We start from the raw sequence: 15034 nt of genomic DNA on the forward strand, positions 1-15034 counted from the left end.
ACTCTACTGCTGCTACTACTACTACTACTACAACTACAACTACCACTCTCTAGTTTTCGTGTTTAGTGTTACGTGTTTCGTGTCTCGTGAAGATGGCTCGTACCAAACAGACGGCCCGAAAATCAACCGGCGGTAAGGCGCCGCGGAAGCAACTCGCCACCAAGGCCGCTCGTAAGAGCGCTCCGGCCACGGGAGGTGTGAAGAAACCTCATCGTTACAGACCCGGTACGGTCGCTCTTCGTGAAATACGTCGCTATCAGAAGAGTACGGAACTTTTGATACGCAAGCTGCCGTTCCAGCGTCTTGTCCGTGAGATCGCACAAGACTTCAAGACGGATCTACGTTTCCAGAGTTCGGCCGTTATGGCGTTACAGGAAGCTAGCGAGGCTTACCTCGTCGGTCTATTCGAAGACACGAACCTGTGCGCTATCCACGCCAAGCGTGTAACGATCATGCCCAAGGATATTCAATTGGCGCGTAGGATCCGAGGAGAACGTGCTTAATTACGTGACGTCGTCGATTGCATACTACTGCGTGTGTTTATAATAATAATAAATATACGTAGTAGTAGTATTTGCAAAATATAATTATCAAAAAGGCCCTTTTCAGGGCCGCATATATATATCTGAAAACGAAAAAAAAAATGTTTGTTTCATACGTTCAATCACGTCACGAAATATTATTACAAATTTTAACATAATTCACGAGATCACGTCGAACACGCTATAATAAATATATATATATATATATATATATATATATATATATATATATATATATATATATATAGTGATTTCAAAACAATATAATACATATAGACAAAACAATATAGAATCAGATAAAGATTTATCTTTTTTTTTAGTAGTAGTAGTAGTAGTAGTAGTAGTAATTGTTTGATATTAATAATATATCTCTGTCGATCTTTTTTTTTTCTTTATCAGGAATAAATAAATAAATAAAAATTGGAAAGCAAAATAAATCTTCAAAACGAAAACAACACCGGCAAAACCAAACTAAAAACTCTCCCCCCGCACCCGGACACCGTCCCTACCAAAGTCCGATCCGATATCGCCATCTCTTTTCTCTATCTCGCGCGCGCAGCGGCGAACGGCGTACGTAACGTCGTGCGTGTACCAGTCGAGTGACAGTATATATATAACGAAGCTCCTGAATAAAGCGCACACACTCCTTTGGGAGTAGGCACTCATTTCTGCCACCCACGGGCAGATTCCAGTAGGGATCACACCGTAGGCACACACCTCCCTGCCATAACGGCAGGGAGGCAACAATCTCAGTCTCGTCGGGCCATGGACCCGCTCAGAAAGCTTTCTAAGGAGCAGCTCTTAAAGCTGCTCCAACAGCACCTTCCCATTGACGCGGTAGAGCGTCTTAGCGACTTCGCCCTCGACATAGAGGGCACGTTAGACCTAGGACCCGTCTCCGAAGCCCGCGGACGGGACTCGCCCAACCCCCCGCTGCCCTCCGGTGAGACCATGGAGGTCGAATCCGAAAGTGACAGCGGGAGGTCCCGCGGATCCACGTCCGACGGCTCTGAGACGGGAGATACTGACGAGGAGAGCGACGGTTTCGAGACCGTCATCTCCAAGTCAACAAAGAGGAAGGCGAAGGCTCCTCAAGCCCCGCCTCCTCGTAAGCGACCGACAAAGGCGACTTTGTCGTCGCCAAATGCTCGCAGAGCCGGAGGCCCGGTGATGCCGAGCAAACCGATTGTGGCATATCCACAACCCGCGTCACCCACGCCCCCGATGCCCCGAGTGGCCAATCAGACGAACGAGCAAACAAGCTCGAAACTCCCACCGCCAGTCTTCATACAAGACAAATCAAGGTGGACCACCATCTCGGATATTCTCTCGGCGAAGCGTATCCACTATACGCACGCCAAGAATACCGCGCAAGGAATCAGGGTCCAAGTTCAGGACTCTTTAACACATAGGAAACTGACAGAGTTCCTTAGGCAAGATGGCACTGCCTTCCATACGTTCGCTCTCGAGGACGAGCGTTTACTACGAGTGGTCATCAGGGGAATACCTAAGGAAACCCCCGAGGGCCTGATCAAGGCAAGTTTGGAGAGTTCCAACTTGCCAATCTTAGAGGTACATCGGATGTACCACCCGCGTACTAAAGAGCGCTACGACCTAGTGCTCGCCATACTACCTCTTACCCCCGAGGGTAAGAAAATATTCAATATCGAAAAGATCTGCGGTCTTTCCGACTTCAAGCTGGAACCTCCCCGCAGCCGCGGCACCCCTGGCCAGTGCCATCGGTGCCAACTCTACGGGCATTCCGCGCGGCATTGTTTTGCCAAACCTAGATGCGTAAAGTGTCTAGAGGGCCACTTAACAGCCGAGTGCGGTCGGAGCAAAATTCCCGTCCCTGAAGCCCCTCCGAGTTGCGTATTGTGCAAAACCGAGGGCCACCCCGCGAATTATCGCGGGTGTCCCAAGGCGCCGCGCAAACGCAGCCCGAAGGGGAAAAAGCGGTCTAGTCGGATCGCCTCACGGCCGGGGAGAGCCCCTCAGGCGCCCACCGCCGCTTCTCAACCACACACTAAAGCCCCTCAGGCTCCCGCACCTACGGAAGCCCCTCAGGCACCCACGTGTGCTCCTCAGACACCCACACGAGCCCCTCAGGCACCCACGCGTGCCCCCCAGGCTACCAACAAAGGCGCTTGGGAGAAACCTCTGCCTATGGTCCGTAAGACCACAGAGGCACCTCCGCGTCCTCTTGCGCCGCGCGCAAACTACAGTAAACAGCCGCGTTCCCAAGAACGGGACACGGCGAACCTAAAACAATTTGCCATGTTATGTGGCAAAATTGACTTAGATGGCATCCAACATTTCTTAGATGAGTACTCGGCAGACCCAGGTAACTTTGTATGCCTGCTCGTAAAATATGCATCGCTGTTCACTCAGATGAACGCACTCACCAAGCTCAATGGCCAACGCTAGGATAAAGCCTCGCGCCCTGACCGTCATAACGTTCAACGCAAACGGTCTTATCCAACAAATCGATCTAGTCCGCGATTTCTTACGCAACCATCCCGTCGACGTCATGCTAGTGCAAGAGACGTTTCTCAAACCCAACGTTCGCGATCCGAACATCGCGAATTACCGCATCATCAGAAACGATCGTATCTCCGCTAAAGGTGGTACGGTTATTTACTATAAAAGGTCACTTCACTGCCTGCCACTCGACACCCCACCGCTCACCAACATCGAAGCGTCAATCTGTCAGCTAAGTATGACGGGCCATCAGCCCGTTATCCTAGCCTCTGTTTACCTCTCACCGACGAAACAACTCCTAGAAAATGACCTTAAGTCACTTCTATCAATGGGTAGCGCGGTCATTTTAGCCGGCGACCTAAACAGCAAACACCCCAACTGGAATTCACTCCAAACAAATGCTAGAGGTAAAACATTAGATCGTTTGTCTCACCATATGTCGCACAATTTTGCCGTCATTGCTCCTACGACACCCACTCGGTTCCCACTCTCGGAGAACCGCAGAGATAAACCAGACGTACTCGACATAGTGTTATTGGAAGGCGTGACCTTGCAGTTACGTTCAATCGAAGCACTATCCGAGTTAGACTCAGATCACCGCCCAGTCTTAGTAGAGCTAGGGCCGGATGATCCACTTAACCGTCCTATTAAAACGATTATCGACTGGCATAAATTCACACAGCAAGTCCAGTCCTTAGATTCTCAGCCACTAAAAGATATCCCAGACAGAATTGACACAGTAGACGTTGCAAAAGCGGCCGCGATTAAACTCACGACCCACATACGCGACAAAATAGACATGTGCTCCAGGGAGGTCGAAATTCGCCCTAACGAGCGTTGGGAGCTCCCTGAAGACTTAAAAGATCTTATCACTCGGAAAAACGCCGCCACACGAGCTCATGACGCGTTTCCATCACCAGAAAACCGGAGGAAACTCTGGGCCCTTCAGAGGGACGTCAAAGCCCGTTTCAGCGAATTCCGTGATGATAATTACGGTACTCGCCTAGGGGAAATCAAACCATCGCACACAGCGTTCTGGACGATGCCGAGATCCCTCAAAGGCGAACGAGCCGCGAACATGCCTCCTTTGTTACGCCCGAATCTCCCGCCCGCAACAGACGACTTGGATAAGGCCGAGTGCTTAGCCGATAGCTTAGAAACGCAATGCTCACCGAGCAACCAAGCGGTAGACCCGGAACACCTCTTAAAGGTCGACACTTTAATAGATAATATCAGCTCTGTGCCACCAACGGACGAACCGTTGTCACCGACATCAGTCGAGGAGATCGAATCGATAGTCAAGAAATTACTAGTCAAAAAATCGCCCGGTGCGGACCGGATTAGTAATAAAGCCATTAAGCGCCTCCCGCAACAACTAATAGCACTTCTCGTGCTAATATTCAACGCCCTTCTGGCAGGATGCTCCTTTCCAGACCAATGGAAAGAAGCCATAGTCATAGGAATCCCTAAACCAGGGAAACCCAGGAATCAACCCACGAGCTATCGACCCATTAGCCTCCTCAACACGCTCGGAAAGGTCTACGAGAGAGTTATTCTCGCAAGAATCAAAGCCCACGTAGAGGCCAATCAGATTCAAATTAACGAGCAGTTCGGCTTTAGAGCCGGGCACTCGTGCGTCAATCAGGTCCACCGCCTAACGGAAGACATACTTAAGGGTTTCGCCATCGGTAGAACCACCTCGACGGGTGCCCTATTCTTCGATGTAGCGAAAGCATTCGACAAAGTCTGGCACAATGGTTTATTATATAAACTATACACTCTCGGATTGCCAGACAGACTCGTTCTCATCATACGAGACTACTTGACGAATCGTACTTTCCGCTACAGAGTTGAAGGCACCTTGTCATCACCTCGCCCCATCAGGGCAGGAGTCCCTCAAGGCTCCGCACTATCCCCGATACTCTATTCGTTATTCACGAATGATATTCCAAACCCAACCCAAAGGGTTAACCTAGCCCTCTTCGCGGACGATACCGCCTTATATACAACCACGCCTTCGACGGCAGTCATGACAAAGCGTCTCCAATCCGCGGCCAACGCACTAGGCGATTGGTTCCGGAAGTGGAGAATCGAAGTTAATCCGGATAAAAGTGTAGCAGTACACTTCACCCGCAATCCTATATATATTAGAAATCATATGGCCAACCCGGGAAACATAACCCTGTTCGACCAACCTATCCCGTGGAAATCCGAAGTTAAATACTTAGGAGTCACACTCGATAGGAGACTCAATTTCCAGTCCCACATCAAAAGGGTACGTAACAGGGCAGCGTTCGTACTAGGAAGACTGTATGTGATGCTATGTGGGAGGAGTAAAATGTCCCTTAGAAATAAGACGACATTGTACAAAACCTTCATACGTCCCATAATGACCTATGCGAGCCCTGTCTTTGCCCACTGCTCACCGTGTCAGATCAAACGTCTGCAGATGATTCAAAATCGCTTTCTCCGTATCGCTACCAACTCGCCATGGTACATACGTAACGTTGACCTTCACAAGGACCTCAAAATCGATTCGATCGCTAAGTATCTCAAAATGCTCTCTACGGCGTATTTTGAGAGAGCTAAGCGACACGGCAATCCGCTGATAGCACAGGCCTGCTCATATACCTCCCTCAGAGGTAACCTCCCGCACAGACTCAGGCGTCCAATGCACGTCCTCGATGACAATGACGACAGCATAACTGTCGCAAACGCTCCCTTCGTAGGGAAAACACTACACAAGACACTCTTACACCGTTTCCGCCGGCGGAAACGAGGTCCCAGATTTGCGACATCACGAAATCGGTCGTGATCTAGTATGGTGCTTCGTACAGAAGCGCTTCCCTCCCCTCCGACTACGTCCTGAGCCGAGGTGCGATCTCGTAGGAGACATCCTCAGGATGGACGTCATGTAGAGCCCGAGACGGCTCGAAATTCAAGGCGGAGTCTAGTACTCGCCCCAACGCCCGGTGACGCTGTAAAGGCCAATAGGGCCAACAGCACACATTCACTCAGGAAAAAAAAAAAAAAAAAAAAAATGTTTCATCGCATATTCTCTTGCGCTTCCGTGCGGTGCGCACGTGTATATATATACATATATACTGTTGTTTATTATCAGAACTGTGAATTTTTATAATCATCGTCATCATCATGCCGCCCAAGACTAGCGGAAAGGCCGCCAAGAAATCGGGCAAAGCTCAGAAGAATATCTCCAAATCGGATAAGAAGAAGAAGAAGCATAAGAGGAAGGAGAGCTACGCCATCTACATTTACAAAGTACTGAAACAGGTTCATCCCGACACCGGTATCTCGAGTAAGGCCATGTCGATCATGAACTCGTTCGTGAACGACATCTTCGAGCGCATCGCCGCCGAGGCTTCTCGTCTCGCTCACTACAACAAGCGATCGACGATCACATCGAGGGAGGTACAGACGTCGGTGAGGCTGCTTCTACCCGGCGAGCTCGCCAAGCACGCCGTGAGCGAAGGCACTAAGGCCGTAACGAAGTACACGAGCTCTAAGTAAACGAAGTAGTCGCCACTTTCGACGGTTCGACGGACGACGAAGTTCGCGCGCGCGTTTGTGTGTGTGTGTTTGTGTGTGTGTGTGTCCATCGCTTCACATCATAGTAGATCGACAAGATGGCTCATATTATACGCCGCCTCCTCCTCCTCCTCCTCCGCCGCCGCCGTCGTTTCGATCGTCGTTTTCGATGTGCATTCGCATGACGATTACGCTACGATTTATTGAGAAAAAAAGGCCCTTTTCAGGGCCACAAAGAGTTTCGATGAACATATATAACATATACAGTTTCAAACGATTCAGTCGTCACGTTACGTCACGTCACCGACACCACCACCAACAACAACAACAACACCACAACCACAAACATACTCGTATATCACCCCGCCCATATTCATTTATTTATTATCTTTGATAGATAGACATATATATTTTAAACTCTTTTTATATTTTATATATATATATGTAATTATTATTATATTCGTTTATTTATTATAATAATCATCATCATGGTAGGTCGGTAAGCGTGAACGTACGAGAGGGACATCGTAGCTTAGAGAAAGAGATAGCGATACGTCATTATCGCTGCACCTCCATACGAGCACACCGTACTGCGCGTAGTAGTTACCGGTATAAAAGGAGACACCCGGCCCGTAAATTTTCATTCAGTCTCTGACGTTCATCTCGAGCGGACTCTACTGCTGCTACTACTACTACTACAACTACAACTACCACTCTCTAGTTTTCGTGTTTAGTGTTACGTGTTTCGTGTCTCGTGAAGATGGCTCGTACCAAACAGACGGCCCGAAAATCAACCGGCGGTAAGGCGCCGCGGAAGCAACTCGCCACCAAGGCCGCTCGTAAGAGCGCTCCGGCCACGGGAGGTGTGAAGAAACCTCATCGTTACAGACCCGGTACGGTCGCTCTTCGTGAAATACGTCGCTATCAGAAGAGTACGGAACTTTTGATACGCAAGCTGCCGTTCCAGCGTCTTGTCCGTGAGATCGCACAAGACTTCAAGACGGATCTACGTTTCCAGAGTTCGGCCGTTATGGCGTTACAGGAAGCTAGCGAGGCTTACCTCGTCGGTCTATTCGAAGACACGAACCTGTGCGCTATCCACGCCAAGCGTGTAACGATCATGCCCAAGGATATTCAATTGGCGCGTAGGATCCGAGGAGAACGTGCTTAATTACGTGACGTCGTCGATTGCATACTACTGCGTGTGTTTATAATAATAATAAATATACGTAGTAGTAGTATTTGCAAAATATAATTATCAAAAAGGCCCTTTTCAGGGCCGCATATATATATCTGAAAACGAAAAAAAATGTTTGTTTCATACGTTCAATCACGTCACGAAATATTATTACAAATTTTAACATAATTCACGAGATCACGTCGAACACGCTATAATAAATATATATATATATATATATATATAGTGATTTCAAAACAATATAATACATATAGACAAAACAATATAGAATCAGATAAAGATTTATCTTTTTTTTTTAGTAGTAGTAGTAGTAGTTGTTTGATATTAATAATATATCTCTGTCGATCTTTTTTTTCTTTATCAGGAATAAATAAATAAATAAATAAAAATTGGAAAGCAAAATAAATCTTCAAAACGAAAACAACACCGGCAAAACCAAACTAAAAACTCTCCCCCCGCACCCGGACACCGTCCCTACCAAAGTCCGATCCGATATCGCCATCTCTTTTCTCTATCTCGCGCGCGCAGCGGCGAACGGCGTACGTAACGTCGTGCGTGTACCAGTCGAGTGACAGTATATATATAACGAAGCTCCTGAATAAAGCGCAACAGCCGCGTTCCCAAGAACAGCCGCGTTCCCAAGAACGGGACACGGCGAACCTAAAACAATTTGCCATGTTATGCGGCAAAATTGACTTAGATGGCATCCAACATTTCTTGGATGAGTACTCGGCAGACCCAGGTAACTTTGTATGCCTGCTCGTAAAATATGCATCGCTGTTCACTCAGATGAACGCACTCACCAAGCTCAATGGCCAACGCTAGGATAAAGCCTCGCGCCCTGACCGTCATAACGTTCAACGCAAACGGTCTTATCCAACAAATCGATCTAGTCCGCGATTTCTTACGCAACCATCCCGTCGACGTCATGCTAGTGCAAGAGACGTTTCTCAAACCCAACGTTCGCGATCCGAACATCGCGAATTACCGCATCATCAGAAACGATCGTATCTCCGCTAAAGGTGGTACGGTTATTTACTATAAAAGGTCACTTCACTGCCTGCCACTCGACACCCCACCGCTCACCAACATCGAAGCGTCAATCTGTCAGCTAAGTATGACGGGCCATCAGCCCGTTATCCTAGCCTCTGTTTACCTCTCACCGACGAAACAACTCCTAGAAAATGACCTTAAGTCACTTCTATCAATGGGTAGCGCGGTCATTTTAGCCGGCGACCTAAACAGCAAACACCCCAACTGGAATTCACTCCAAACAAATGCTAGAGGTAAAACATTAGATCGTTTGTCTCACCATATGTCGCACAATTTTGCCGTCATTGCTCCTACGACACCCACTCGGTTCCCACTCTCGGAGAACCGCAGAGATAAACCAGACGTACTCGACATAGTGTTATTGAAAGGTGTGACCTTGCAGTTACGTTCAATCGATGCACTATCCGAGTTAGACTCAGATCACCGCCCAGTCTTAGTAGAGCTAGGGCCGGATGATCCACTTAACCGTCCTATTAAAACGATTATCGACTGGCATAAATTCACACAGCAAGTCCAGTCCTTAGATTCTCAGCCACTAAAAGATATCCCAGACAGAATTGACACAGTAGACGTTGCAAAAGCGGCCGCGATTAAACTCACGACCCACATACGCGACAAAATAGACATGTGCTCCAGGGAGGTCGAAATTCGCCCTAACGAGCGTTGGGAGCTCCCTGAAGACTTAAAAGATCTTATCACTCGGAAAAACGCCGCCACACGAGCTCATGACGCGTTTCCATCACCAGAAAACCGGAGGAAACTCTGGGCCCTTCAGAGGGACGTCAAAGCCCGTTTCAGCGAATTCCGTGATGATAATTACGGTACTCGCCTAGGGGAAATCAAACCATCGCACACAGCGTTCTGGACGATGCCGAGATCCCTCAAAGGCGAACGAGCCGCGAACATGCCTCCTTTGTTACGCCCGAATCTCCCGCCCGCAACAGACGACTTGGATAAGGCCGAGTGCTTAGCCGATAGCTTAGAAACGCAATGCTCACCGAGCAACCAAGCGGTAGACCCGGAACACCTCTTAAAGGTCGACACTTTAATAGATAATATCAGCTCTGTGCCACCAACGGACGAACCGTTGTCACCGACATCAGTCGAGGAGATCGAATCGATAGTCAAGAAATTACTAGTCAAAAAATCGCCCGGTGCGGACCGGATTAGTAATAAAGCCATTAAGCGCCTCCCGCAACAACTAATAGCACTTCTCGTGCTAATATTCAACGCCCTTCTGGCAGGATGCTCCTTTCCAGACCAATGGAAAGAAGCCATAGTCATAGGAATCCCTAAACCAGGGAAACCCAGGAATCAACCCACGAGCTATCGACCCATTAGCCTCCTCAACACGCTCGGAAAGGTCTACGAGAGAGTTATTCTCGCAAGAATCAAAGCCCACGTAGAGGCCAATCAGATTCAAATTAACGAGCAGTTCGGCTTTAGAGCCGGGCACTCGTGCGTCAATCAGGTCCACCGCCTAACGGAAGACATACTTAAGGGTTTCGCCATCGGTAGAACCACCTCGACGGGTGCCCTATTCTTCGATGTAGCGAAAGCATTCGACAAAGTCTGGCACAATGGTTTATTATATAAACTATACACTCTCGGATTGCCAGACAGACTCGTTCTCATCATACGAGACTACTTGACGAATCGTACTTTCCGCTACAGAGTTGAAGGCACCTTGTCATCACCTCGCCCCATCAGGGCAGGAGTCCCTCAAGGCTCCGCACTATCCCCGATACTCTATTCGTTATTCACGAATGATATTCCAAACCCAACCCAAAGGGTTAACCTAGCCCTCTTCGCGGACGATACCGCCTTATATACAACCACGCCTTCGACGGCAGTCATGACAAAGCGTCTCCAATCCGCGGCCAACGCACTAGGCGATTGGTTCCGGAAGTGGAGAATCGAAGTTAATCCGGATAAAAGTGTAGCAGTACACTTCACCCGCAATCCTATATATATTAGAAATCATATGGCCAACCCGGGAAACATAACCCTGTTCGACCAACCTATCCCGTGGAAATCCGAAGTTAAATACTTAGGAGTCACACTCGATAGGAGACTCAATTTCCAGTCCCACATCAAAAGGGTACGTAACAGGGCAGCGTTCGTACTAGGAAGACTGTATGTGATGCTATGTGGGAGGAGTAAAATGTCCCTTAGAAATAAGACGACATTGTACAAAACCTTCATACGTCCCATAATGACCTATGCGAGCCCTGTCTTTGCCCACTGCTCACCGTGTCAGATCAAACGTCTGCAGATGATTCAAAATCGCTTTCTCCGTATCGCTACCAACTCGCCATGGTACATACGTAACGTTGACCTTCACAAGGACCTCAAAATCGATTCGATCGCTAAGTATCTCAAAATGCTCTCTACGGCGTATTTTGAGAGAGCTAAGCGACACGGCAATCCGCTGATAGCACAGGCCTGCTCATATACCTCCCTCAGAGGTAACCTCCCGCACAGACTCAGGCGTCCAATGCACGTCCTCGATGACAATGACGACAGCATAACTGTCGCAAACGCTCCCTTCGTAGGGAAAACACTACACAAGACACTCTTACACCGTTTCCGCCGGCGGAAACGAGGTCCCAGATTTGCGACATCACGAAATCGGTCGTGATCTAGTATGGTGCTTCGTACAGAAGCGCTTCCCTCCCCTCCGACTACGTCCTGAGCCGAGGTGCGATCTCGTAGGAGACATCCTCAGGATGGACGTCATGTAGAGCCCGAGACGGCTCGAAATTCAAGGCGGAGTCTAGTACTCGCCCCAACGCCCGGTGACGCTGTAAAGGCCAATAGGGCCAACAGCACACATTCACTCAGGAAAAAAAAAAAAAAAAAAAAAAAAAAAAAATGAATAAAGCGCACGACACAACGTGATCGTCTTTAACCGACATCGGACGGACGCGCTCGGAGTTTTGAACGTTTCTCTCTGTTCTCTCAGTGTGAACCGAAGACAACAAGAAATATACAATGACCGGTCGCGGTAAAGGTGGAAAAGGTCTGGGGAAAGGTGGCGCGAAGAGACACAGGAAAGTGCTCCGTGATAACATCCAAGGTATCACGAAACCGGCCATCCGTCGTCTCGCACGCAGAGGTGGTGTGAAACGTATATCCGGTCTGATATACGAGGAGACTCGCGGTGTGCTCAAAGTGTTCCTCGAGAACGTCATCCGCGACGCCGTCACTTACACCGAGCACGCGAAGAGGAAGACCGTGACCGCCATGGACGTCGTGTACGCTCTGAAACGTCAGGGTCGTACTCTCTACGGTTTCGGCGGTTAAAATACTTTAAAAAAAAACAACAACAACAAAAACAAAAAAGGCCCTTTTCAGGGCCGCATATCGATCTGTTTATACATTACTTTATATGAAAATACTCGTTTCATTCGATCGATGACGTTAACGAAGAAAGGGGGTGGTATTCTGTGCGGTACAGATTTTATGTATATTATATGTAATATAATGTGTATAGTATAATTCTATGTATGCGCGTCGATCGACGAATACAGAAGAGTTAGTTATACCGGTTAGTTAGTTATACACACGTAACGATATATATAAAACTCGATTACTCATTTACCTTAATTACATTTACATTATTCGATGATTAAATATATTAATGATGATGAATGTTATTATTATTATTATTAATATTATTAAAACAAATTTAAATTCAATACATACATACATGTTATTGCCGTTTAATCGCTTAGTCGCTCTCTCTCTCTCTCTCTCTCTCTCTCTCCCTCTCTCCTTTGGGCTCTCCTCCTCTTCACGGCTACGGGCTCAAGCGTCAAGCTACGGGCCGCACACCGGCCGCCGCCGCCGCCGCCGACGACGACGACGACGACGACGACGCTGTTGTATCGCACGCTGACACGCGCTCGCTCGCTCGCACGCTCGCTCTTTCGAATCGTTGACCTGTAAGACAAACGATTGTTGTTATTGTTTATACTCTCTTTCGAAACTTCATTATTTATCATTATTTAATAGTTTATATTCTTTCAATATGATTCGCTTGGCAGAGTCCGTTTTCTCGCGCTTCGTACGCAGACTTGCATAGTAGTGTGTTTTACGAACGTCGACTTGGAACAAGCTAAAAATGTTGGTAAATTATTGAATAAGAGTTGTACTTTTACACAGTATCAGTCCGATATCTTCGCTTTCAATTTATCGATAGAACGAAACGTCTAAATCGATTTTAATAGAATAAAAATGACTTTTAAACGAGGCTCGAGGTACGCGTCTAGAACTATATCGAATTTAAACGCGAATCGTAATCATCGTCATCGTTACACGCGACGCGTTCGACTTTCGTATGAACGATAGGTTCATGAGGTATCGTTTCATATAATAGAACGTTTAAAAAATACTTTACTATGTATAAATATCGTATTCAAAAAGATACCTGTTAGTGAAAAGTTTTAAGCGTTCGTACGTGAAATTGTCTAGCGACATCGCGGTTCTCCTTACGGTATTGCTCGGACTCGACTCACTACTAGCGACCTCTCCGCGCTCTCTATATCATATATATCAATGGTCCTCCTGGCTGGCCTAGGCCAGTCTGGGTACGGGCCTCGGGGTTGCCCCCCCTACCCGGGATGGTCCTCCCCGACGGTTCGACCGTCGTGTCGATTCTTTTAGGCCCATAGGGCCAGGGTCGTTGTGACCCAATGGCTATCTTTCTTCAATGGTTGGTTGGTTGTTCACTGGTTATGTCGTCCTACCGCGTCTCCAGATCGTCGTCTTCCTCTTCACCGATGCCTGCATCGGCGCTGATGGTCGGCGACAATAGGAGCTCACGAGGTAACGGACGCCCCTCAGGTGGTCTGGCATGAAGTGGTGCTATACCGTGGAGGTGTACGCTCGCACTGCTATCTGCCTTAGCAAATAGCGAGCGAGCGAGCTTGCGGACGAACTCCTCCACGGTGGGCGTCCTGGTGTCTCTATGGATGACATCATTTCTGACGTACCTCGGAGCTCCTACAATCAAGCGTAGGCATCGGTTCTGTTGGATCTGAATCCTCCGCTTCTGGTACGCTGAGCAGAGTGCGTACCAGGCGGGGGCCGCATACGTCAGGCGCGAGCGGACGTAGGCACCGTAGACCCTCAGTCTGGTCTTTAATGGAAGCCGCGACGTGAAGAGGGTGTGCAGCTTAGACCGGGCAGCCGCGGCATGACTCACCACCTTGTTAACGGTGGGTATCATGCGCAGCCTGCGGTCCAAGTGACACCCCAGGTAGCAGACTGAGGTCTGCCATCCCACGTCCTGGCCTCGAAGGGTGAGCCGACGCATCGGCTTGTCAGCACCGACAAGCAGAGCGGCCGTCTTATCGACGTTGACAGCCATCCTCCACTTGTCTAGCCAATCCGGTATCAGATCCAACACTCGTTGCATCTTGTTTATTGCGACGATCTGGTGGTAGGACGACGAAAAGAATGCGCTGTCGTCCGCGTACAGGGCCAGCAACACATCCTCTTCACCCTCACGCAGATGGTCGCGGAGGGTAGGGATGTCGTCCGTGTACACCGCGTATAGACGCGGTGACAGGCAGCTACCCTGGGGTACTCCGGCTCGAATGGGGCGCGGCTGAGAGTCCGCGCCTTCCACCGAGACATAGAAGCTTCGGCCTTCCAAAAACGACGCCACTACTCGCACATACGCGAGAGGCGCCGAGGTGTTCAAGAGCTTAGCCAGGAGTCCGGCATGCCACACCCGGTCGAAGGCCTTCTCCATGTCGAGAAAGACCCCGACGGTGGGATGCCCTCTGTTTCGCTCACTGGCTAAGTGGCTAAGAACTCTCGCCAGCTGGAGCGTCGTTGAATGGTCGCTGCGGAATCCGAACTGCTCCTCGCGCAGGGGCAGGTGAGGCGCGAGTCTCCGCAGCAACAGACGCTCGAACAGCTTGGCGATGTGCGAGAGTAGCGTGATAGGCCGATAGCTTGCCGGGAGGCGACGATCCTTCCCGGGTTTAGGGAGGGCGATAACCTTCCCTCTCTTCCACGCCTCGGGGAAGTGTCCGGTCCGGAGTATCCCGTTAAAAGCACTCGCGAGCGCTACGAGGCAGTTGTTGGGTAGCTGCATCAACGCGGCGTTGGTAATTCCGTCGGGGCCTGGCGCCTTCCTCTTCGGTAATCGGAAGACGGCCTTCCGCAGCTCGGACAGAGAGATATAATCGTCTCCCTGGAG

At 49.0% G+C, this 15034-nt stretch overlaps 4 protein-coding genes across 4 annotated transcripts; all 4 read left to right on the top strand.

The window, feature by feature from the left end:
- Positions 1-85: 85 nt before the first annotated feature.
- On the top strand, positions 86-667 carry LOC126779737 (histone H3). The gene has a single exon (XM_050503880.1). It carries the CDS (start codon positions 93-95, stop codon positions 501-503), a length of 411 nt encoding a protein of 136 aa, XP_050359837.1. The 5' UTR covers positions 86-92; the 3' UTR covers positions 504-667.
- A 5423-nt stretch (positions 668-6090) lies between these two features.
- LOC126779752 (histone H2B) lies at positions 6091-6805 on the top strand. Its single transcript, XM_050503894.1, has one exon. The coding sequence runs from the start codon at positions 6177-6179 to the stop codon at positions 6549-6551; it is 375 nt and encodes a 124-aa protein (XP_050359851.1). The 5' UTR covers positions 6091-6176; the 3' UTR covers positions 6552-6805.
- A 470-nt stretch (positions 6806-7275) lies between these two features.
- Positions 7276-8035, top strand: LOC126779740 (histone H3). The gene has a single exon (XM_050503882.1). The coding sequence runs from the start codon at positions 7330-7332 to the stop codon at positions 7738-7740; it is 411 nt and encodes a 136-aa protein (XP_050359839.1). The 5' UTR covers positions 7276-7329; the 3' UTR covers positions 7741-8035.
- Positions 8036-11710: 3675 nt separating this feature from the next.
- LOC126779762 (histone H4) lies at positions 11711-12184 on the top strand. Its single transcript, XM_050503904.1, has one exon. It carries the CDS (start codon positions 11815-11817, stop codon positions 12124-12126), a length of 312 nt encoding a protein of 103 aa, XP_050359861.1. The 5' UTR covers positions 11711-11814; the 3' UTR covers positions 12127-12184.
- The last annotated feature ends 2850 nt before the right edge of the window (positions 12185-15034 follow it).

The sequence above is a fragment of the Nymphalis io genome, chromosome 29 (genome assembly GCF_905147045.1).
Source record: "Nymphalis io chromosome 29, ilAglIoxx1.1, whole genome shotgun sequence".
Classification (NCBI taxonomy): Eukaryota; Metazoa; Arthropoda; class Insecta; order Lepidoptera; family Nymphalidae; genus Nymphalis; species Nymphalis io.

Coding starts and splice junctions, on each gene's coding strand:
- LOC126779737 (XM_050503880.1), top strand. CDS start 93: ATGGCTCGTACCAAACAGACGGCCCGAAAATCAACCGGCGGTAAGGCG.
- LOC126779752 (XM_050503894.1), top strand. CDS start 6,177: ATGCCGCCCAAGACTAGCGGAAAGGCCGCCAAGAAATCGGGCAAAGCT.
- LOC126779740 (XM_050503882.1), top strand. CDS start 7,330: ATGGCTCGTACCAAACAGACGGCCCGAAAATCAACCGGCGGTAAGGCG.
- LOC126779762 (XM_050503904.1), top strand. CDS start 11,815: ATGACCGGTCGCGGTAAAGGTGGAAAAGGTCTGGGGAAAGGTGGCGCG.